The sequence below is a fragment of the Schistocerca cancellata genome, chromosome 6, assembly GCF_023864275.1.
Source record: "Schistocerca cancellata isolate TAMUIC-IGC-003103 chromosome 6, iqSchCanc2.1, whole genome shotgun sequence".
Classification (NCBI taxonomy): domain Eukaryota; kingdom Metazoa; phylum Arthropoda; class Insecta; order Orthoptera; family Acrididae; genus Schistocerca; species Schistocerca cancellata.
This window is the reverse complement of record NC_064631.1, coordinates 684679305-684705745: the sequence shown is the minus strand read 5'-3', so window position 1 is coordinate 684705745 and position 26441 is coordinate 684679305. Positions and strand designations below refer to the sequence as shown.

Genomic DNA, 26441 nt, shown 5'->3' with positions numbered 1-26441 from the left:
GAATGGCTTGAAGGCTACACACATCCAGGAATGAATATTAAGTCAAGATTCAATATTACTTACCGAAACGCTGAGTAGAGGCTATGATAGACAGAACAATGGTGGAACAGACGAGTGATCCATCTTACAAGAGTTGCAGGTGTGCTCCAATAGATGGCAGCACTTTGATGTTGCACTGAGGCAACAGCTGCAAGCATAGCCAGGGGATTTAACTGAGCCAGATCATTGAGTCCATGAATCCCAATATACCACATGTTTACATCCATGCAGACGAAGCAGACATGTTCTTTGCGTATGAATACCGTAATGACAGTGACTCTGTGGCTGTGACAGAATAGCAGAGACATTTCCCTGATCAATGAACTCCCTATGCCAGGGTATTTCCCAGGGTTTTTCAAACATTACGTGAATATGGAATACTATCCTGTGTACATGTAACATCAGAATGTGGGGCTGTTGTTTCAGTTGAGGGAAGGGTCAACAGTGCCTGACCACCCATACTTCGCACATTAGCCATCAGCTCGATGTTCCACAAATGCCTATACAGAATTTCAATAAGTGGTATTCATGCTTGTCTTAATATTCATTCATGGGTTTGTGTCGTCTTCAACCTGCTCCAGTTCTGCAACATTCGTCCTGAATCACCCTGTAAGTCACTTCCAAGCAAGACTCAACAGTTGTTGCGATCTCCTATGTAAAAACAGGAAGGGAGAGGGGCTTGAGGCAGCGCATGGAGATAACAATTGCTTTCAAGTTTCCAAGGAACATTTATTGCAAAATTTCAGAATTAAAGAAAAAAGCAGTAGACTTCCATACATCAACACTAGTGAACCCGGCAATGCTTTGCAATTCTTAAATATGTATGGGAATGAATATACTTCCTAATCTGGGGTATCCTTCAGAATTATATCAGGATGCAAATTTTGGCTCCTCATTGGGACTTAACCCACTTTGAAAGAAAGCAACTTGAAATTACAATAAATCAAAAGGAATATGGTAAACATACTCTTTTGGTTTCAAGGTTTTTTAAAAAAATTTGTAAGCCGTACAATTACAAAATTTCAGAATGTACAACATTTTTCGTTTTGTGGATACTTCGTGGTAAGAGTATGAACTGGTTTTCTGAAGTACTGGTCTGTAGAAGGGCAACATGCAGTTGACCATGTGAAAAACATGCTGATCATAAATAAATTCCAATTTCTTTGAATATATGATCTTGAGCCATGTGTGTTGTTCCTGTAAACGAAACCTCGATTCCCGTGAATTGATTAAGTACATCAGTTGGAGTCATTGGTGTATGAAGTATGAGACAGGCCTCACCAGCTGCTGCAACTATGAGGATAGTTACTTCAATGACTTCATTGTACATAGTTTTAATATGTGATTGGGTGGCAATACAAAGTTTCATGTAATTCATATTGCCTACTAATATTCTAATCAAAGCAAAAGTCATACATACGGGGAAATATGTATATGGGAGAAAAAAAATTGTCTACTGGTTTAAGTGACTTGCTATCATAGTTGAAACCAACTGAAAGAAATATTATGAAACTGCACATTTTCACAACTTTCCTCTCTTGCAATCAGTTTTAACAGAAATCCTGCACATCGTTTAAAAAGAACAATAGACCCGATCATACTACATCTCGAGTGGTTCCAAAATGCTGTGTTATATTGCTGTTACATCTTAGTCTGTTAATTGCAAGTGCTTTTAGTAGCTAATGAAGATTATTTTCAGTATAAATATTCTAGAATGAGTAATGCTGTAGTTTGTACTTAACTGCTATTTTACCCGAGGTCTTGTTGTTGGAGATATTATGGCATCTAAACTTTGCAGTTTGGTGGTGGTAACTTCATTAAATTAAGCATTCAGACATTAACTTTACCTCAGTCTTTGTAATTTAATCACAAAATAACTTTTGAATATATGCTTCTAGAGAATACAACTTTGACTTTCACAGCATTGTTCAAACTCTATACTCCTCTGCAATATACTGTACATACTGGTTTGTTGGACGAAGCCACTGAAATGTAAATCTATTCTTAATAGTATTATCTAGACACACCATGACATACGTGAAAAACATTATTACAATTTCGTTACTGAAACTTCATAAATTTGCATTCCTTCATAATCTAAATTTACATACAAAATAAGTGCTTTTAACAATTAATTTTATAAAGTATTAATTTTAAGCAGAATTAAATTATAATTTCATGTCACCTATGACAATTCATATTAATTTATAAAAATTATTTTTTTCTATTTCTCCTGAAGATGGCAAATGTGTTATTTGTTTACATAACTGTATTTTTATTTTCATTAAGTTTGGCCATAGATTCAAATAAGGTGCTTTATATATATATAGTTCTAAACGCCATTGAGAATAATTAGTGCAAGTTGAAATACAAAATACAACTATATGCAAGTACAAGGGGTGTTCAAAAAGTGATGCAATATATTTTTTTCCGGATAGTGGGTTGGTTTTATTCAGGATTCCAATACACCGTATTATTTTGGCTACAAAACCCTATTTTTCAACACAACCTTCATTCATTGCAATGGCCTTATACCCCTTACTCAGAGGGTCTGTATGCCCCCATGAGCCAATGTCATGTTGCATCAATAACCTCCCCATCATCCATGTACTGTTTCTTGCAGAGTGCATCTGTCGTTGGGTCAAACAGGTGGAAGTCAGAAGGTGAGAGGGCCAGGCTCTAGAGTGGACAAGGAAGAACAGTCCAATGACATTTCATGAGCTCCTCTTGAGTGCACAGACTTTTGTGATGCCTTGTGTTGTCATGGAGAAGGAGAAGTTTGTTTGCATTGTTGTGGCAACAAACACTCTGAAGTCATTTCTTCAGTTTCCTGAGGGTAGCACACTATACTTCTTAGTTGATTGTTGCACATCAAACAGAATAATCCTTTCAGAGTCCCACAAGAGTATCCCCATGACTTTACTGGCTCAGGGTGTGGTTTCGAACTTTTTCTTTAGAGGAGAGGTGGTGTGGCACTATTCCATGGATTACTGTCTTGTTTCCGGTTGAAGTGATGAACCCATGTTTAATTGTCTGTGATGATGCTCAATAAAAAATTGTCACATCAGCCTCATAATGTGCAGAAATTCCGCATAGATGGTCCTTCATTGCTCTTTATGACCTTCTGTTAGTCGGTGATGAATGTAGCGGGCACACTCCTCTGAATATCCCAACTGCTGGACAAGTGTGTCAGCACTACCAACAGAGACATCCAGTTGAGCAGCAAGGGGTCTCATTGTGATCCATCAATCACACTGAATAAACATGTCTGCATGTTTCAACATTGCTGGAGTCACAGCTGTGTGGGGCTGTCTGACACTCGTGAAATGGACAGGCTTGTGCGACCTTGCTGTGATAACAGCCACCTCGCCCAGTGACTCACTGTGCTTTTGTTTGCTGCTAGATCTCCATAGACTTTCTACAAGCACCCATGAATATCTGTGATTTCCTGCCAAAAGAAACTTGCTGACAGTTCTGCTTGGAATGCACCTCCATTTTAGATGCCATTTTGAAGCCTATGTATAGGCTGACATGTATTGAAACTTTATGAAGCTGTAGGAGCTGATGCTGGAATGTTCCCTGATGTCTCACAACAAATTCTGCACATTTTCAACTGAAATCGGTCGACAAAACAAGTGTCATAGTACTTATTGAATGCCCCTCTTATATACATAATGACATTGACTGGATCGGTTGATTTACTAAACCACTGTACCACAGGTAGTTTTTGGGCCTCCTGACCTGTTACATTACAACTTTCATTCATTCATTTATTCATCCATTGTGTTCCACAGACCTCATCATGAAGAAGAGCATGTGGTACGAATAAAATTATACATCAGTTGTCAGAAGCAGCCGCAGCAGACTACTTGCACAAAGAATACTAGCAAACAGTTTGAACTAGTGCTCATCACATTGATATAAATTGTATGAAAATAATGGTGACCCCATAACTTTTTGCAGAACCCTGACTCCTTGATCCTTGTGCAGCTGTTCCCATTTCTGCTGCCAGGTATTTTTGCGAGCCTAATGTACCCACCGGTGTCCAGTGACTGCTTCCATGCTTTGCTCACTAAGCTACTTTGGTTTGCTTTAAAGTTGTCGTCAGTAATTTGAATTTATGCCATTTCTTTTATAGAGAAATGTTGATATGAAAGACTATGAGCGTGGATCTTAAGTTCTTGCAACATTTTGCAGCAATATTCTGAACTGTGCTCCAGCACCAACAAGATCTACCCCTTTCTCTATGTTTGAAGTGCTGTTTGTGGTCCAGTCACAACATGGCCACAGTTTAAACCATTTGGTTGATACAGCCAGAGTCACATTTGTGAGAATATTTGACACATTCCAAGTGCCCAAGACTGAGCCTGTCTTTTGCTAGTATTCATATGCCTACAGAAATTAAGCGCACATTACAGCTGACTAAAGATAACATCAGTATTGGAACACTTGGAATATGTCAAATCCCCTCACAAATCTGACGCTGACTGTATTGGCGAGATCATTTAAATTGTTGCTAGATGGTGGTTGGATGACAGATTCCACTTCCAATAGTGTGTTTGTCTTGGTGGTGCAGCACTGCATGGAAAATGGTCATAAAATAACATTACAAGAGACAAAGATCATAGCCCACACTGCTTCACATTATGTGACATGATTAATTTTAAAAGCTTGTTGATTTGAAAACACTGTTTAAGGCCCCACAATATTGATAGCCCCCCCAACCTTCCAGGAAATTTTGCATAGAAGTGTTCCACTTACTGAACATGATGTCTGCAGTAAAATATGGTTGCACAACTTAAAAGGACTGTCCTAAATACTATAACATTGGCAGTGAGTGCCTTTTGTGTTAGCTGCCATTGCTCATATTACACTGAAGTGCCAAAGATACTAGTATAGGCATGCATGTTCAAATACAGAGATACGTAAACAGGCAAAATACGGTGCTGCACTCAGCAACACCTATATAAGCCAACAAGTGTCTGGCACAGTTGTTAGATCGGTTACTGATGCTACAATGCGCATGAGCAATAGGACACAGCATCTCCTAGGTAGCAATGCAGTGGGGGATATTCCCATGTGACCATCTTGAGAGTGTACCATGAACATTAGGAATCTTATAAAACATCAAATCTCCGACACTGCTGCGACCAGAAAAAGATCCTCTGTGTGACAGAAGTACAACCCTTCCGCAAATTGCTGCAGATTTCAATGCTTGGCCATCAGCAAGCAACAGCATGCGAACCTTTCAATGAAACATTGTCGATGCAGGCTTTCGGAGCCAAAGGCCCACTCGTGTACCTGTTATGACTGTGAGACACAAAGCTTTATGCTTCGCTTGGGCCCGTCAACACTGACATTGGACTGTTGATGACTGAAACATGTTGCCTGATCAGAAGAGTATCATTTCAAATTGTATCAAGAGGATGGACATGTACGGGTATGGAGACAACTTCATGAATCCATGGACCCTGAATGTCAGCAGGGAACTGTTCAAGCTGGCGGAAGCTCTGTAACTTGGGTGAGGCATGTACAGTTGAGGTGATACGGGACCCCTGATACGTCTAAATGTGATTCTGAAAGGTGACATGTACATAAGCATCCTGTCTGCATCCATTCATGTTCATTGTGAATTCCAATGGACTTGGAAAATTCCAGCAGGACAATGTGACATGCCATATGTCCTGAACTGCCACAGAGAGTGGCTCCAGGAACACTCTTCTGAGTATAAACACTTCCACTGGCAACCAAACTCCCCAGACATGAACATTATTGAGCATATCTGGGATGCTTTGCAACGTGCTGTTCAGAAGAGATCTCCACCCCATTGTCCTCTTACGGATTTATGGACAGCCCTGTAGGATTCACTACAGCTCTACTCCAGACATTAGTAGAGTCCATGCCATGCCATGCCATGTTGCGGCACTTCTCCGTGCATGTGGGGGCCTTACACGATATTAGGCAGGTGTACCAGTTTCTTTGGCTCTTCAGTGTATATTCAAATTCTAAGAGTGTGTGTGTGTGTGTGTGTGTGTGTGTGTGTGTGTGTGTGTGTGTGTAATTATATTGTATTTATGCACACTTGAGGAAAATATGATTCAGTTTGGTTCTTAGATAATGTTTGATATTGAAATTATGAAATACATTTTAAGTAATTATAATCATGTATTGATAGAAGATTAACATATATGTGCTGCTTTCACAGGCAGGAGAGAGCCCCAAACATCAGCCAAAGTCTGGAGATAAGAGCCCGGCTCCTGTGTCTGCAGCAACACCCGCCATTGCTAACCTGCCTCCAGAAGCACAACTTAAATATGAAAATGATAGGCTGAAGCTTGCTCTAGCACAGAGGTAATAACAGCAGCAACATATTTAACAGTTATCTTTTTTTAATATTGTTGTGTGCTCAGGAGACCATTCTTGCTACATTGAGAGCAAAGAGGATGAGATTTAATAAATTAATGAGGAAACTTGAAGGTGGCAAACTCGGTATTTGGAGATAGGTACAGGTGGAGATATGTAATCATGGTGGGTCAAGCATGTTGATGCTTTGTATGGGCTACTTGCCTCGGTTCGTGTAGTGGCAGAACATTTTAGAGAGAACTTGGAGAATGACCCGTGTAGAGTTCTAATAGTACTGTCTTGATGGAGAATTTCTACCACATAATACCAAACTAACTTTTGGATTGGATCAAAGATTTCCTTCAAGATGAAGCTCTTAACATTATTGTTAAGGGAGTGACAGTTTTACACATGCAACTAACTTGGTGTGTACATCATGGGACTGTTACAGCCATTGGTGTTGTGGATGTATGGTAATTGGATAATGTACGAAACAGCTACTATACCATATGCTACATTGTTGTCATGTTTAAGTGTAAATCATCAGTTGGCTGCATTACGTGAAGTGGCCAAAAATTAAAAATCTGTTACAGGTTTTTGAATTGCGTGATGCCCTGAATAAACTGGCAGTTAATGAAGAAAGCTCCATGAGGCTGTTTTGTTTCCTTCCTTTCTTCTCTCTCTCTCTCTCTCTCTCTCTCTCTTTTTTTTTTTTTTTTTTTTAGAGAGAGAGAGAGAGAGAGAGAGAGAGAGAGAGAGAGAAATCACACTAATAGAAAATTAAAGTGAAGTTTATTAAATGCAAGAGCATCATGCTGATGATTGTCAAACTCCACTGACATACTCTAAAGGACAGGTGTCCTACATATATACTCTGTAAGCCATCTTATGTGTGGTGGGGGATATTTCTTCATGATCTCTGTCACTTCGCCCATTTCCTATTTCAGTCACAAATGGTGGGCTTCGGTGGTTATGTTCAAATGTTGGTGAAGTTCTTTTTATTGTTATAACAGCTTTCTGTCATGGCTGTTAAAACACTTTCTGACATGCCTATGCTTCACAGATTTACTCATCACTAATCTGTCTAAGGTGCATTGCACAGCACTGTTGAATCACGTTCATTTATAACACTTCATTTTTTGCCTGTATATGGGTGTTTGTGATATTGACTGCTCGGATAATGTAAAGTATTGTTTCACTGAGGAAAAATAATTTTCTACTTTTCGTATCATTCCCTCTAATACTTGGGCTATAACGGCCTTAGGGTCATAAATACTATGTCCTATGATAACAGTGTTGATAAGTTTTGGCCTGTTTATAACCAAGAGAAATTAACAAGCGGACACAGCCACTCCGGGCTACTTCTGTGTGGTGTACTAACAACAAATTGACTATATTATAGAACAGCGAGACTTTAGACATGAGGGGCAAGTGTAGAGGCTACCCCTTCCAACTTTTCTGTACGTGTCCTTCACTTGTGCTCTCGCCATCCAGTTAAGTTATCAGAAATCAAAGGCTTTATCCAAAATGCATCTGAATGTCAAGCTAAACCTGGCAAACTGTGCTAGCAAACAATGCTGTCTGATGCATGTATAAGGTATGGCCAGAAATTAATGTCCCCAGTTCTAGTCTGACACTATTATTGGTCAGAACAAGGTCTGGGAGGTTGTTAGCTTTCCAGTGTGATCAACTCCAGGTTGCTTAGAGCTCCTGGTGTGTCCCTACCTGAACATCTGTTCGGTGGTGCAGTTCCAGCTGGTTAGTGGTACATTACCAGCTGCAATATAGTATTCACTTGAACAATAAATCACAATAAAATTCTACATGAAACTTGGGCAGTCTGCTATCGAAACATTTCCGGTGATTGAGCAGGCATTTGGTAATGAATGTCTGTCAAAACAGCAGGTGTTTCATTGGGACAAAGTGTTTTTGGAAGAGTGGTTTGCGCCCTAAGGCAAAACAAAACGAAACAAATCACATTGGTGGTGTTAGTAACAAACATTCATTTTCTTATCATTGTTTTATTTTAATCATGTAAATTCATTCTCAAAGTGTGTTATAACCTCAATGTTTACAGCACACCTGGATTCTGTCGAAAATTTACATCCCTGCCATCCTCTTTCCATCAGGATGAGGAACTTGCTTTCTTTTGACCCACAATCAATCACAGTTTTTTCTCAGACTCAGATAAATAAATGTATGAATCAAATACTCAATTGAATTACAAATAAGACTATACAACACATTAATGAATATGTTCAAATTTTTGGGGGCATATTTTGTGTTAGCTAATAGTGCAGCACTTTTTGTAACTTGGTAAATTTTTTCCCAAGCAGCTTGTGTGTGCTGTCCCCATCTTTTTCTCGTATTCTTTCTGCATTGTCAGGTAAAAAAGGGCATGAGTATTTCTGCACACTGCACATTAGAGGAATAGGCAGGTGCATCGGAGCTTTTAGCATGTGAGGACTAGAAGCCAGATGAGACAGTCAGGCAAAATGGAATCCATGACAGCATTGGTTCAATAACTGTGGAGCCATTTCATGGGAAAGGTAGTATTAGTGTGCAGATCAGGATCAGGATCAGACAGCCACAATGAGTGATGAGGTAGGCGGTAGTGTAGAAAACACACAGGGCATCAAAATGCAATTGTCTCAGCCAGTGGTGGCGATTTCACCAGTAGCAGGAGGAGCATTTGGAGGCGAGGATGTAACGAGCGTGCCACAGAAAATCATGGCTAAGGTGAGGAGAATAAGAGATCACTGAAGGAACAAGAAAGGAAGCACGAAAAGTCACAGGAGGAACTTGCTAAGAGGATGGAGGTGAAATTGGAGGCATTTACTGAGACAATACAGAAACAAGTAGATCAGAATAATAAAGACACAAAGAAACACCAGAAAACTAAAGAGGCTTACTAGACAAGACACACAGAAATTAATAAGGATGTCTTATCTGCATTAGAGACCCACAAACGAGCAATTAGTGAACTGTTGGAACAGATAAAGGAGATCCAACAAGTAGAATAAAATATCAATTAAATACAACGCAAGTTCAAGGAAGTCGAAAAGATTTCAGAAATAGGACCCAACAGGATGACCTTTGCATCAATTTCCAATGCAGCAGAAGTGGAAGAACTCCTGAAGTTTAAGGAAACTCAAGAAAACAACAACAGGTGCCACAGGGAGCAGGAGGAAGTAATTACTGAAGAATTCATACATCTACAAGTGAAAATGTCGCAAACGTTAGGCATGATATGAGGCACTGTAAGAAGTGCCGATGCAACTAAGTGCAGGATCCCATCTGTACATGTGGTGATGGGCAGTTACCAAATTCGATCGCTCTCAGATAATAGAAACATGCCATCACAGACACAGAGTGCTGCACGTTATGAGCCACATCCACCATTAAACGAAGCTATGAGATCGATGGATGGGGAAGCCTTCGAATTTAACAGTTTCCTGACACTTTGCAAATTTCTGGTGTTTTGCAAAAATAATTCAAATTTTCATCCCGGAGCTTGGGTGAAACAGTTTAATTATTCTGACCCTCCTTCCTGGTCTGTTCGCTTTCAGTTACACTGTGTGTAACTCTGTTGGAGATGAAGCTCTAACAAAGATTCAAACAGTAGCACAGAATTGCCACTCTTGCTGAGAGCTGAGAGAGAAGTTATTCGTGTTGTATTGGTTGCAAGAGGCTCAGCCACGTGTTAATGATTATATGGTGTTGGGGAAAAAAGTTTTGCAAACTCAGTTATACACAGCCCCATCAAATCTTTTTAGAAAATTTGTCAAAAGAAACGTCTTTGTTATGCCTTTTCACCAACCAATTTAATATGGCTCTGCTACAGCAAGCTGCCAAACTCTTTTACCAGATGACATCAGTAGGGCATTGTGTAGACAACAAAGAAACATTCAATACAATATTACAAGGGCTTGAACACAATAATAGTTAGAATGACAGCCCAACTCACTGCAATGGGCAAGATTACACTGATAATCACCACATCAAGAGAAACTGGTGGATCAGCCATCCAGCAGTGGATGCCACTGACAATGGCTGCAAAATGTTGTAATCTACTTGCTGGTCACTGGGAAGTGATTAGAGGCTTAGAAAAGATGGAGCACTCCCTTAATCTGGAGACAGAACGTGTACAAGGCAAAAATTTTATCTGGTGAAAAAGAAAGAAATGAAAAAGAAAGAATAAATTATGTATTGTCAAACAGTAGTGCCATCATATTAGTCATACACAGCAGCAACTAATTACCTGTCTTAAAAGTCCATGATTTTCTTACTGCAGTGTTCTGCAGAATATCTATATATTTGCCCTTTGGTTAACGTACTTGTGTGCTGGTGGCAGTACTGAATTCAGAGCCCTTTGCTGACACTCTAGAAGCTGTAGCCAGCAAATACATTGGTCCAAAGCATCTAGGATGCCCTTTTTGTGCTCAGATGTGAAAATAAGTAATTTTAAGCAACAAGTTATTATGACACTGAGATGGTGAAACCCCCCGGAAATTAATTTGCCAATTTGTGTGTGTGTGTGTGTGTGTGTGTGTGTGTGTGTGTGTGTGTGTGTGTGTGTGTGTGTGTGTGTGTGTTAAACTTCAACACCAAAGGGAAGAATAAGAAAAAAAGTTTTAAATAGGGTCTAAAATCAGTTTTAATAACATGGAAATAATTTACAATGGACACAGTAAAAACAAAGTGGTACAAATTAACAGTGAACTAGGAAAGCTATTTGGAGTGTTTTTATATTCAGGGCTGTTGGAGTCAGTTTGATGGACAGCAAAAGAAACATACAGAAGAATTGGAATCAAGTTCATGATGTGTCTGGAAGGAAAGTTTACACTTGATTTCTGTTGTCACTTTTCATTATGAAACATGGATATTCGTTGTGAAAGACATTCATAAAATGAGGGCTGCTCAGCAAACATGGAGAGAGATGTCTGTTAAGAAATGCTGAGAGAGACAAAGCAAACAAGACTCCACATTCTGGCCCTGAAGGGGCCAATCAAGACTGACAGACTGCCGTTTCATCCTCCGTCAGTGGTGTCATTGGTAGCAGAATGGAGGGGCATGGGGTCAGCACACTGCTTTCCTTACCACTGTCAGCTTTTTTGACATTGGAGCCTATATTTCTCATTCAAGTAGCTCCTCAGTTGGCCTCATGAGGCTGAATGCACTCCAATCCAGTCCTCCCATGAAGGAAAATACACTGGAAATACCGGGATTCGAACCTGGGTCCTTCAGAGAAGCCACATATGCTGACCACTGAAATCATGGATGCAGCCTACTATATGAGGCAGGAAAACAAATAAATGGATTAGGGAGCAGCCTGTAATAGAAGGCATTTATGACAGTAATGAAAATGAAATGGAGGTGGGTGGTCAATGAACCAAGTAAGTTATTTGGTGGATTTGAAGAAATAGAAAAGGACTTAAGATGACATTCTAAGAAAAGGTGGTTGGACGACATTAGAAAACTTGCAGGAGTGCAAGATCAAGACTACAATGCAAGGAAGTATCTAGAGAAGGACTTAATCCAGCAGTGGATGCCACTGACAATAACTGCAAATTGTTGTAATCTACTTGCCGGTCACTGGGAAGTGAATAAAAGCTTAGATAGATGGAGCACTCCCTTAGTTGGGAGGTAAGAAGTGTACAAGATAAAAATTTTATGTAGTGAAAAAGAAAGAGTAAATTATGTATTGTCAAACAGCAGTTACACACAACAGCAACTAATTATCTGTTTTAAAAGTTCAATCTCTAATTTTGTTGTTTCAGTTTTTGATGGTTTAGGAATTTAATATGTTGATAGTTATGACCCTTCTGCTCCAGATGTGAAAATTACAGAAAATACGGAGGAGATGTAATATTCAGCAAAAAATCTGCCAATAGAAACTTACTGAGCATTGTATCTTTTCTTCCAGCATTAAAGAATATAGAATTCTGCCATGATGACCTGAATGTTAAAGATTCCCTCCAGAATGCTTGTAATTTCATGAAATATAAGCCCATTTCCTGGTAGTCACTGACACTGTTTCTAGGATGAAATTTTCGGATAAGAAAAAACAGGAGGGGAAAGTAAGTACATGTGGAACCATAAAATGTACTGCTTAAAATTGTTGTCACACACATTTTCCCTTTTATTTTATCGCAGAAATTCAGCAACCTTATTTCTTTTTATTTCTTTCTGTTTTGAACTCCAGTTAATGTTTAACAGTTGTTGGTACTCATCATTTTAGGTCAGAAGACCTGCAGTAACTGTGCTGTCAGACTTAATGTGTTCCACCTGTAAGAAACTGAAAGTCGAGCACACTTTTCGTTAATAAATGTCTGTTAATTTTACTTCTTTTTTTTTTACAGTTCTGCTAATGCGAAGAAGTGGGAGGTGGAACTCGCAACTCTGAAGAGCAACAATGTCAGATTAACAAGTGCCCTCCAGGAAAGCACAGCAAATGTTGAGGAATGGAAGCGGCAGTTGCATTCTTACAAAGAAGAAAACCAGAGGATTAAAACTAAGTACATAGAGCTTGAAGCAGCAAAAGGTAAGACTGGAAGGTAGATTTTAATTTCAAACAAAAAGTATGGGGAAAATACAAGCCTTCTTTATTTTTATTTTTTTAGGTAAGTACTGTTTTTGTATTAAATGCAAGTGCAGTTAAAAAAGTTTTATTGCATTGAAGCCAATACTTAATATCCTTTTCAACGTAATTCCCACCATTATTAAGGCATTATCATAATGAAACTATGAATTATATTTTTGTGAAAATATATTGTCTGATAATCCAACCACTGCCAAATCACTATTTTGATATCGTTGTTGGCATGGCACTCATGGCATGGCCTTCTTCTTCTTCTTCTTCTTCTTCTTCTTCTTCTTCTTCATTGCCCATAGCCACCTTCCTGGGCTGGGTTGTGAATCATAAATCTCCTTTTTTGTCTGTCTCCCCATCACTCCTCTCATTCTTTAAGTTCATCTCTTAACGTTTCTTCCCTATTTTCCAAGGACCCCATCGCTGTATCTGCTCACCCCTTTCTGCGTCTTTCTTCTGATCTCTTTTCAATTAACCTTTCAAAACATAATTTGTGGCTCATTCTCCTTTCCCATTTTCAATATACATCCATACCACCTCAGCTTTGTTCTTTCTATTCTGTCCGGAAATTTTGAGATTACTGTCCTTTTTTTGATTTCATTTCTGAGTCTGTCCTTTATTTTCTTGTCATTAATGCCTCTTAACAATTTCATCACTGCTGTCTGAATTCTGTTCTCTTCCATTTTCATTGTCGATTTGCCAGCCAAATGTGCTAGAATAGGTTCAGAATAAGTAGAATATAGAATCCTTACATTCTGAAAGAAGCTTTTGCTTGTTGTATTCTTTTCCCAATTTCATTGGCTATCTTGACATAATTTATGATAACACTTAACACTTCCCAAGTTCTGAGTGGTTATAATTAAAATGCAGCTACTTGCAGCCCCTCAGTAGAGCTGTAATTATTGTATGACAGTGAAACTTTGTAGATATTTTAAAGTTTTAATCCAGAATTGCTTTACATTGGGTAAAAAGTTATTTCTAATTTGCCCGCCCGGTTAGCCATGTGGTCTAACGCACTGCTTTGCGGGAAGGCGTGCCAGTCCTTGGCACGAATTTGCCTGGCAGATTAGTGTTGAGGTCCAGTGTGGTGGCCAGTCTGTGGATGGTTTTTAAGGTGGCTTTCCATCTGCCTTGGCAAATGCAGGCTGGTTCCCTGTATTCTGCCTCAGTTACACTATGCTGGCGATTGTTGCGCAATCACTGTCTCCATGTACATGTACACCATCATTATTCCACCACGCAAACATTTGGGTTATACGTGTCTAGTGTGAGACATTCCCGGCGGGGTTCACTGGAGGCCGAACCACACAATAACCCTGGGTTTGATGTCGGGCAACGGTGGGGTGAGTGGACTGCTGTAGCCAATTGTAGGGTTGTGAACCTCTGAGTACTATGGCAGGGACGAAGCCCTTCTCTCATTTCTAGGTACCCAGTTCAGTACGATACAATACAATACAGTACAATACAATACTTCTAATTTAGGCCATCAGGTGCAAATCTGGCACTGTGAATGCAAGAAAGACACACAGAAATGTTTCCATATGAAATGGATTAGGAATGGAACATGGACAGAAAAAATAAGGCAAGTGAGAAAGCTATAATGTTAATTTTATTATTAACTGTTGCATACACAATTTGTTCAATATGAGCACTGGAGACATTGACGAGATTTTGCTCAGTGCCAGATTTGCACTTGGTGGCCAAATTTGGAACTAACTTTTTCAAGTGTAAATTGGTTCCTCTTTAACATGTTAGCTTGTCTACTAATTTTTGCTGCCATTTGATAATTACAGCCCACAGTGGACATATGTGAGTAGCTGCACTTTAATTATAACCACCCTGTATTTGAAACTTTCGAACAACTTCCAAAAGTTTTCATTCAGTTTTATCTATCTCCTTCCTTTACCTTTTCGTCACTACTGTTTTGCTCTTCTCTGTGCTTACTCTCATCCCATTTTTTTCTATCGCTTGGTTTCATACAGATATTTGCCTTTGCACTTCCATTTCATCCTCACCCCATATCACTAAGTCGTCTTGACAACAACAGGGCTTTTGTTGCATTCCTCCCTAGTTTCTGTTTGATTTTCTTATGAATTTTATCTGTGACTATGATGAATAATGTGGAGGGAAAAACTCTTCTCTGTGATAGCCCCCATTGCTACTTTAAGTAATTTGGTTTTCCTGTTCTGGTATTCACTCTGCTAACATAAATTTTGTACATACCCTTCATCATTTGTACTTCCCCTTCACTAACTTATTTATCACTTAATGTTTCCCAGGCCAATTAGTTAGAGACAATGCCATAGGGTTTCTTAATAACATCACTGTGTCTTTTCCAAATTCACATCTTTTCTCCATCCAAATATGATAATAATGTAAAGATCAAGTCCTTTCTGAAACCTCACTGTTGTTCTTCCATTTCTCTTTCTAAAGGATGTCTCAAAAAGAATGCTGGATTTGAAACAACAGTAAACTGAATTTATTTATTTGGAAGAAGGAAACAAAACGCACCACTCTCTTCAGGAGTTGTTGAGATGTAAACATGAAAGACAGTATTAGGCATATGACTCCCACCCTCTTCCCTACTAGCCTGACACATGAGATCTTGGACCCTCAGGGGCTCAGCATTGGTTTCCTGGGTATGGGCTTGGCTTTCCTGGGGTTCCTGAATTAGGGACTGGTAAACACTGTCAGCCCTCTATCACTGTTAACTCTAGGCATGCTCCAGTGACTACTGTACAGTGCGGTGGTGGAATGTTTTGTGCTGTGGGGAATGATTATCTTGGCTTAACTGCCCAGATCATGAGAGTGGGAGAAACCTCTTTAAAAACAAGCAGTCTCAACATGTGCTGCATGTCGATGAGATGTGTGGCTGTTGAGGGGGAACAGTCGTTAACGTGAAACCTCTGGGGAACCTACCATACCTCAGTTGTATAAGAGTTAACCAGGCAAGTGCGGCTGTGTCTGGGTGGACCTTTAGTTCCCTAGCTGCTCTTGGGATCAAGATAGAACCCTCAAACTTATATTCAACAACTCCCAGCAGAATGGGTGTACCACTGCTGGGTATGAACACCTAAGTGAACAAGAAAGCTCATGAAGCCAGTCTTCCAAATTCAGGAATTATTCAGAGTGCTTCCATTTATAGTAATGGAATGTATGCTACTGGTCAGAATGTGTTTTTAATAGTCAAACAGAGAGGACACTTTACAAAGTTTTGCCTTTCAGTATCAAAAAGGGTTTAGAGGGTATCTGTGGCACTTTGAAAAGTGCCGAGTGATTGCGCAATGTGACACGGTTAGTGGAAACTTCTAGTTCCCAACAAGCAAGAAACCTTCAAGATGTTAGATGCCTCAGGGAATATGCTGTTGAAATGGAGCTACATTACAAGTTGAACCGTAGCAAAGGTGCTGTGTCATGAAGGGATCTTATAGATATTCCCAAAGAGGAACTGAAAGCTGAATGGGACCAAGAAGGCATTGTGGACATGCAAAATATAATGAAAAGGGTGGATTTCAGTCTCGTCAAATAAGACTCATTTATCCTTACTTTCAGTAGCACAAAACTCGCAGAGCATGTCAAGGCAGGTTTCCTTCACTTAAGCATGCAGCCTTATGTCCCCAACCCAATGTGCTATTTTAAATGCTAGTGCTTTGGGCACACCACTGTAGGATGTAAAGCTGTCAGATGTGGTAAGACCACACAAAGGGAGTTGTTTGTTCATCTTTGAAGTGTGTGAATTTCTCTGAGGCTCACACTGTCTGTGGGGACTGCAGCATATATCTTGAAGAATGGAAGAGAAGAGCTTAAAACTACAAAACAAATTTTGCATGGCGAGGCCAAAAAGATGCATAAGGCCATGCTGCCCCCCTCCCCCCCCCCCTCCCCCAATGCTTGGTCCATGAAATTAACAAATGCCCGCTCACTCATACATACCCGATTTCTTTTTTGAGTTCAATAAGACTACAGGGTTTGTTCTGGTAAACTCATGACTGAGCATACCCCGATAGGAAATACTCACAAAAGTCAGGTCACAAGATTGAAGCGGGTTATTTTGGTCTCCTCATAACAAGATAAGTCCATTTGGGAACTTTTAACACAGCAGTGAAATTATTTCTCCTGAAGTTCGGCAAGTTGCACCATCTTGTTGGAACCATAGATTCTCAGTTTTCATTTGATCCAAATGGGGCCAAAGGAAAGCAGGAGCGTCACATGATAATGACCTCCATTCACAATGACAGCACTTTATTGTTCATGTTCAAAATATGTGGGACTGATTAAGACTCTCACTCCAAACACCACCCCAAACCATAATTCACTAAGGGTGCAGGTCTTTTTGTGATTTATTCTTGGGTTCTCTGACCCCCATATTCAGCAATTATGTTTGTTCACAAAGCCATTGAAATGGAAGTGAGCTTCATCTGAGAAAATGTTGACTTTGTAAGACCATGGCTCTCTCATTTCTTTTCCAGGATCTGCTGCACAGATTATCCTCATTTTTCATGATTCATTTGTTTCAGTTTCTGTGTTAACTGAACTCTGTATAAGCTTAAGTGCAAATCTTTTGTTAATATTCTGTGCATTGTTGCTGGGCACATACGAATTTCTTGAGTGTGAAAGTGACATGATTTTCCCGGACTCACGGTAACAGAATCCCACACAGAGCAATATTTGCCTGACACCAGCCACTTCAAGAGTGTCCAGGGCTTTTGATGTATGTTGTTAACCAGTTTTCTTCAGATGCCTTGATCAGCCTAATAACAGTGCATTCATCTGGTGCATTGTGTGTAAAAATAGTATGGAGTTTCTGAACAATTTCTGCGAAACTTTAACCATTCTTCACAATAAACACTCGCTGTTCCATACTTTTTATCTTTCCATGCCAACTCCACAAACAGTGACCTGGAAAAAAAGCACAGGATGATAACTGATAACAGAACATACAAAAACAATGTTGGGCTTTTCAAAGCTGACGTCCTCTTTGAGTTGCCCATTGGTTTCCTCCTCAGCCTTCCTTTCGATTCTCTCTCAACAAGAGTAGCAACGTATCTTGTCAGTCCAAAAAGTTTTGAGACTAGACTGACAAAAAATAGATTATAGTTAAGATGGTGCTTTTAATGTTTCAGGTGTTGTATATAGTCTTCCCCCACTTGAGTACAACACAGTATATTCATACAGCCGCGGATCACTCAGCAATGTCCTCCTTTGGAATGTTTTTCAACTTGGGCGTCTTATTGGCTTGAATGTTGGTTACATTGTCAAAGTGTTGACCTTTCATAGAATCTTTATTTTAGGGAAAAAAAAGTCACTCGACACCAAATTAGATGGATGTGCTTGAGATATGACATTTGTTTTTTCGCTAGAAACAGAGGTGAAACCACCTGACCTCTCTTTGTACTTGAGTGACACCTATCCCGACACCTATCCCCCCTTTAAAATGTATAAACCACTCAAATACTCTAGCACTATTTAAGCAGTTATCACAGTAAGACTTTTTCATAGACACACGTCTCTGTAGCCATTTTACCAAGTAAAATGTTAAACCAAATCACTACCCGTTGCTCCATTTCAGTATGTGACACAATAACGTTGATACACGAAGGCCACTCTTCCATGATTTTTATTTATTTATATACTTGTTCCATAGATCTGTACATGTGAGCAAGTAACTCAGATGTGGAACGTGTCAATGTACATAATAAAATACATAGAATAAAGACATTGTTATAGTGTTAATAACAGTGCACAAAAGTCATACTTATTAGCTTAAAAACTAGTCAACATAAATGTGAAGATAGCAGTTTCATATTTAGGGCATTATTGCTTCTATTTTAACTTGAACAGTAATCAGAACTTTCCACTTTGGGTTTAAAAGTGACCCAAAAATGGAAATGAGGAAAACAGGAATTTTTACATTAGAGCATTATTACATTAGTTTAACAGTAAACAGTGTCAAAAAATTTAAAAACATCTTTCCAATCTGGGTTTTACTTATTTCTCTGAAAGAATTCCTCTAGTGAATAAAGTGAGGTCTCAAGTAAATAATTTTTCAAGCTACGTTTAAATACTGATGTACTACTCTTTATACTTTTGATGCTGTTGGGTAGGGAATTGAAAATTTTCGTTCCAGCGTACTTTACCCCTTTCTGAATAAGTGTCAAGTTCTTTAACTCACAGTGGAAATCCTCTTTTCTTCTGGTGTTATGTTCATGATGTAGGCAATTCATTTCATACAGAGTGGGGTTATTTATTATGAAGCACATCAGTGAATATATGTACTGAGATGTTGCTGTCAGTATTTCAAGTCGTTTAAAAAGATTTCGACATGAGGTTCGTGGGGGTACACCACAAATGATTCTTATTGCTCTTTTTTGTGCTGTGAGGATTTTCTTTGCGGCAGGTGTATTGCCCTAGAAGATGATGCCATAACACATGACTGAATGAAAATAGCCAAAGTAAGCTGACATTGAGATGGTAATGTCATTGAAGCGTGACAAAATTCGTAAAGCAAATGTTGCCGACGTCAGCCGTTTTAGTGTTTGTAGAACGTGATGTTCCCAGTTCAGCCTACTGTCCACGTATGCGCCTAGGAATTTTGATAAGTACACTTGCTTTATCATCTGATCATTCTTTGTGATAACTATTTCTTTTGGGTTTTTGTGGGTTGTCTGGAACTGGATAATTTTTTTTTTTTTTTTTATTTTTTTTTTTTTATTTTTTTTTTTTTTCAGGTTTATTGAAAGGGGGTTAATACTAAACCAACCCAGAACTTCTTTAAGGATATCATTGACCTCGGATTCTAAGTCAGTAGTTGACACATTATCCACCACAATGCTCGTATCATCAGCGAACATTGTAAATTTACACTGCTTATTGATGGATAAAGGCAGGTCATTAACATATATGAGGAACAGCAAGGGCCCAAGCACTGATCCCTGTGGCACTCCATGCTGCACAATTCCCCACTCAGAGTCCACTATATATTGTGATACACTATCTGAAACATCTAGAATAATCTTCTGCTTCCTATTTTCGAGGTACGATTTTAACCAGTTGCCTACAGGTCCTGTAATTCCATAATGACAGGCCTTCTTGAGGAGTATCTGGTGATCTACACAGTCGAACGCCTTTGATAGGTTGTGTAAGACACCAATTGGCAGCCTCTTGCTGTTTATAGACTCTAGAACATCATTTGTGAATGAGAAAATTGCGTTATCTATTGAAACTCCCTTTTGAAAACCAAACTGCTGACTGTTAATGATGTTCAGGTCATCAAGGTGTGCCTCAATCCTGTTGTACAGAGCTTTTTCTAGGACTTTTGAAAATGTTGTTAATAGAGAGATAGGGCGATAGTTTGACACATTTGTAGCATCCCCTGCTTTGTACAGGGGCCTGACAACGGAGTATTTCATTCTGTCTGGAAACACTCCTTGTTGCATGGATGTGTTGCAGATGTGAGACAAAACTTCGGTCCCTTCACTACAGCAAGCCTTCAACAGCTTGCTTGAAATATCGTCGATACCAGCAGAATGTTTATTTTTCAAAGACTGTATGATTTTTTTGATTTCATTGGCAGTAATGGGAAGCACACTTATTTGACTGAAAGGTTCTGGAAAATTATTTTTCATTATACAGGCAGCTTTATCTACAGAACCATGGCAACCTATCTGTGTTGGGACAGTTAAAAAATGTTGGTTAAAGATTTCAGCAATTTCCTCACTATTAGTTATCTCTGAATTATCAACAGTTAAAACAATATTTTTGTCTTTGGTGTCGTTTACAGTCCCTGTTTCTTTCTTTATCACATTCCAGCTTGTTTTAATTTTATTTTCAGAATTAGTAATTTCAGATGCTATACACATACTTTTAGAGTTTTTAATTACTTTGGCAAGAATTTTACAGTATAGTTTATAATGTTTTAGCTGAGCAGGGTTGTTAGAAGTCTTTGATGGTATGTAGGGTTGTCTTTTTCTCTGACAGGAAGCTATGATGCCCTTAGTGAGCCATGGTTTTTTTGCAGACCTAGCAGGTTGGACTCTGTATGACTTTTTTGGAAATACACTTTCAAAGATACCTGCTATCTCATTTGTGAATAAATTGTATTTTGAATTAGCAGTTTCTGATAGATAAACAGGTATCCAGTCAGTATGCTGAAGACATGATCTGAACATTTGAATAGCTTCCTCACTTATTTTCCTTACTGTTTTCCATCTAGGTGAGGTGTCACTCAGAGGAATTCCCAAGCTGTTGAAAGTAACTCATTGTCCGTCATGGTCAGACAGACCATTTATAACCATTTCAATATTAATATGGTTGACTTTACTCTGATCAACAAAAACGTTATCAATGAGAGTACTGGAAGAGGATGTGGTTCTGATGGGCGAGCTAACCATGGGAACAAGGTTTTACGTGCACATGAGATTTTCAAACTTCACCTTGCAGGGAGAATTAACCAAGAAATCTATGTTAAAATCCCCAACAACTACCATGCCCCTATTTTTTCTACTTAAGTACAACAAAAGAGTATCTAATTGTTTAACAAACACTTTAAAATTACCAGATGGTGCCCTGTAAACTGCCATTGTACATCTATTGCCGTGAACAAGACATTGTTTTTTACATATACAGCTACTCCTCCTTTGTCCATATAGTTCCTGCAATAAGATGTTGTCAAAACATAGTTGGGAATAGGGACCACTTCAATACTAGCAGTGATGTGGTGTTCTGTTAGACACAGAATGTGGGCACTGTTTATACCTTTTGTGTCTTCTATATTTGCTGTGAACTGATCCAGCTTGCAGTATAGGCCTCTTATGTTCTGATGAAACACTGTTAACTTTTGTTTGTCTTTAATTGTGTTGCTGTTTGAGTGAACTTTCGTTTGTGTATTAATTACTTGTTGCAGATTTTTGTTACTGGACCAAATCCTGCTAGAGTTGGCCCAGCTCACTAGTTTCTGTCGTTAGTTAGGGCTATGACTGGTCTGCTTTCATGATCGTTATTGTTTAGGCCTATTATTTCATGAAAAGCTTTTCCAATATCTGCTGCTAGTTTATTTTTGCCAAACTGATTTAGATGTAGTCCATGCTTTGTAAAGCAGTGTCTCTCATACCTGTCTGTATCCAGTAGTGTCACATTCATAAACTTAGTGCAAAAGTGTTTCAGTTTACTATTCGTTAGGCGAATTTCTCTGTTCACACAAGACCAGTCTGCCAGGTCATATCTCGTGGGCACAGTTGTTAGTATTATGTTTGTATGCTGTAATAACTGCAGCAATACAAGTAGCTTTTTAATGAAAGTGCTGGCCTCGTTGCAATAAACATCGTTTGCTCCTGCGATTATCGCAACACAGTCTTTTTCCATGAATTTAGCACATTCTGTGTGTATGTCTTCTACCACATTAACGAATTTTGCTCCTGGTTTAACAATTGCTGATATACACGAATCATCTTGAGCAGAGTTCGACATGCATGTCGAAATATTGCGAGCATGACTGTCTCCAAATATTTTTACGTTATTTTTCCGTTGTGTTTGTTTACGTACGCGATTGGAACTTTTTCTTACGCAACCACGCGTGTTTTGTGTACACGTGTTGCCGTCTACTACAATTTTAGATGCACTGTTTTTGTTATTTGAATTATCACTGTTTATCAAGCACTGAACTTTGTCCACTGTTGAGGTTTCTTTATTCAGTTGTGGGTTTCCTTTCTTGTATATAAATGTGGCGTCGTCGACGGTTACGTTTTCACGATGTACATAACACCGATCTATGCACAATGTCAAAGCACTAGTGTTTTGTAGAGCTGTATATCGGTTTTGGAGGACAGCGTATTTCACTTCTAGCACTTCAGTATCGGTTTGTAGCATTCTGATTATTTCGTCCTTATTTTTGATAATGTTTGAAAATTTACTTTCACACGCGGCTGCTATGCACAGCTCACAGGTCCACAAATAGTCATCAGTTACGAGTTTTAAGTTGATCTCGCAGCAATTTTCATGAAACCAGTACTTGCAGGTTCTACACTGAATTCCTTTACGAACTTTTCTGATACACAATTTACAATTACTATTACTTTTATCTTCATAACTGGGAGCTGAACCTACACATACTTTCTCTATCGGCACCATCTTGACTGCCTACTCACAACTGACTGGTTGGATGCTCATTTGCTGTTTACAGTTGTTCATTCAAGTTGCCACCATAGTTACTGCATTGATGTCACATATATGTCAGGAATAAAATCAGTCTCGCCACACAGATTGTGTACTATATTCCTTCCTGTCGCCTGTATTTAAACATGGGAATCATTTGACCCTTTCCCTACTCTTCTGGGATTTCTTTCTTCCTCCAAATTATTATTCTAAATCTGATCTATGTGCAGAAACACTAGTACTCACATAGCAGTAGAGCGGGACTGTACGGAGTGTGACTGAATTGTTCTTGGACATATTGCACAGTGAGATCTTATGTTTTTTGAGCTGTAAGTGTATGACCATTGCCAGGAACCAAAAAAATTCCTTTACTGAACTTACCAATCTCATTTTTTTGAAATGGTCTGTACAGCTTAATTAAGATGCCATGATATGTCTCTGAATTTGCTGTGTTATACTGACACAAAAAAATCCACATAAAGTTCCCAAACTGAGTCTTCACATGGTTGTCCATTTCATACTTCATGATGAATGTTATTAGTAATGCCTGTTTTAAATTCTCTAACTAAATTTTTTATCACTCCATTGTTCATAATATTCTCTCATGAAACTTCACTAAGTTGTGATTAATTGTGCCCACTTTCATTACTTTTGTGCACAGAAAACTAATCACTACTTGTATTCCATTCTTGGTGGAAATTTTAATTAACTGAGGCATAAAATAAGAACAAACATAAGTACATACAGATGAATTCTTCCATAATGGTATGTATGGGTAGCCAATAGATGCAGAAAATTCACTGATTGCTAATTGTTTTGTCAGAGTGGCTGTATTTAAAAACTGTAATGACTTAAAAACAGTCTCACATGTTACGAAAAGTGAGTTTAACAGTTACATTACATTACTGCTACCTGTCTTTGTTGTTGGCACTAGGGATCTGACTTCCAATCAGTTTCTGTCTTCAACATGAAGAAGGGACCTTTTTCCAGAAATGCAAGAATACTTTTATTATGTTACTGTGGGCATCACTTTCTTTCAAAATTATTTTTTATTGTTACAGTATGAACTTTACATAGTTAATTCAACATTTTAAATGTGTGCAATGGAAATTCTTGGACATGTTGATACAGTAATCACCTATGATGAATATTGAAAGAAAGAAACAAAAGTAAATACACAAATCAGTAATTCACTAAAAAAATTGATTTTAACAACACAAGGAAAAGATAAATTGCTACTTATCTTAAGGATGACACAACTAAAAGACACTTACACACTAGCTTTTGGCCATAGCCTTCATCAGAAAAAGAAACACACACACATTCGTTCACACAAGCAAGCACACCTCATGCATACGACCATCATTTCTGGCAGCTCAGACTGGGGCTGTCAGAGATGACAGTCACTTGTGCGTGTGATGTGCTTGTTTGTGTGAGTGAATGTGTGTGTGTTTTTTCTTTTTCTGATTAAGGCTATGGCTGAAAGCTAGTGTGTAAGTGTCTTTTAGTTGTCTGCTACTTAACATGTCATCCTTACGGTAGATAACAATCCATTTTATCCTTACATTCTTGATATTTCAACCTGGAGCTTAATTTCATTCATGAGAGGTCTTCAAATCTCCATATTCCGGATCCTCCTCCATTGGTGATATTGTCAGTTGGAAGTTTACTGTGGTTGCATGTTCTTGGGAAGCTGACTGTGTGTAAAAATATGCCTCATTCATCTGGTTACTGCAGCTTTCTTCGCAGGTCATCATGTGCTTTGTTGCTGTGTCTTGAAGTTTATGGAAGCTTGTAAGTTTTTTGTTGTTGTTTAATAGTTTTTGGCCAGCATGGTTGCTGACATTCATAACAACAGTTTTGAAGACTATGCCTAGTGATATCATTAGGAAGTTCATAAAGGTTTCTTTTATGTTGGTGTTTTCTTATTTTTCATGTTGGTCCCAAAGGTAAGTTAGAAGTTGCAATTTTTCAGTTTGTGGCAGCAGGAAGACGGCATGTGCTGTATGGACTCCTATCCACTCGGTGGCTGTGTAGAGAATGCATTAAAATCTGGTGCCATGATTGCTGTTGTGTTAAAATTGTTCAGCATACTTCTGTTGATCAAGCTGGGTATTTGTTTACTAGTTTGCCAAACAATGGTGACTATTCAACACAAAATCTTTTGCTCCAGACTGTCTAGTTCACTGCATATGTTGCAGGTGTCCGTCTGGACTACATGTATGCCTGCCAGGTTTTCACTGGTATTGTCATGTTTACAACCTTGTACCATGTAGTGCGAACTCCTGGTGGTAAGAACCACCCCATAAGATTTTCGACTGGTACAGAGGAAACTTTGACTCAATGGTATTTTTGTAGTCTTTTTCTCTGCAGTTGAGGCCACTTCTGGCTATGTAGCTCTTCTGATAGAGTATTGTTAGTTGTAGCTGAGTGTGGGTGGAACACTGGTGTTGCGGGTTGTGGTATATGTTTGTTGAATAAGGCTGTTGTGCTGGCTGGGTTGTTTTCTATGATCTTGAACATCCAGTGTGTTTACGGAGCAGTGCACTTGATCAGGTCGAGGCCTCCTCCATCTGATTTTAGAGTGCATCCGAAGTCATCATCATTAGTTGCTTTACGGATTACTGAGTGTCATGACCTCATTTCTCCATTTATTTCTTAAGTAACTCATTCTTCATCCACAGTCATCTTCATCTCTTCTTTATGTAATGTGAAGAGGTTGACAGGTAACCTGCTGTGCCTAATCTAGTTGTCTACTTGCTGCTCTTCCTTGTGGTCTCTTGTCTTCAGTTTTGCCTTGCAGGATGATCTTTTTTAAATTACATTCATCTCTTCTCAAAACATGCACAAACAACTAAAAGTAACTTTGACTATCATGAGAAGATAAACTTCTTGTGAGGTTAAATTCTTCTACAATGAAAGCATTGCTTCTTCATGGAATGCATTAAATCTTCCTCCAAAACCATATCTTGAAGGCGTCAATTCAGCTCTTATCACTAGCTTTCATGGTCCTGGTCTTGCAGCTGTACAGGAATACCAATGAGCCTCTTAACCGCAACTTCATTGCTTTGGATATTGCTCAGTTCTACCTGATCTTAATGAGTTAATCACTGTGACTCAGCCAAGGATGATTTATCATTTTATTTCTGTATCAAAGTTTTCATGCATCGTCAGGGATCTTAGATGTATACACTCATTCATTAGCTCCAGATCCTTTAAGCATCTTATAGATTGTATCTGAGCTAAACATTGTCGATTAGTGGCCATTAATTTGTCTTTAGACTGAAATTCAAGCTAGTAGTTTTCACTTTATAGAACA

The 26441-nt window shown here is 38.8% G+C and overlaps 1 protein-coding gene across 4 annotated transcripts in view; it reads left to right on the top strand.

Annotated features, from left to right (window-relative positions):
• The window catches only part of LOC126190869 (homer protein homolog 2), an 864566-nt gene that overhangs the window by 787816 nt on the left and 50309 nt on the right, over window positions 1-26441 (top strand). For all 4 annotated transcript variants that reach the window (XM_049931466.1, XM_049931464.1, XM_049931465.1 and 1 more), the window contains 2 exons: window positions 6245-6390; window positions 12744-12925. In XM_049931466.1, the coding sequence (XP_049787423.1) occupies window positions 6245-6390; window positions 12744-12925 (328 nt within the window). The remainder of the gene's footprint in view (window positions 1-6244; window positions 6391-12743; window positions 12926-26441) is intronic.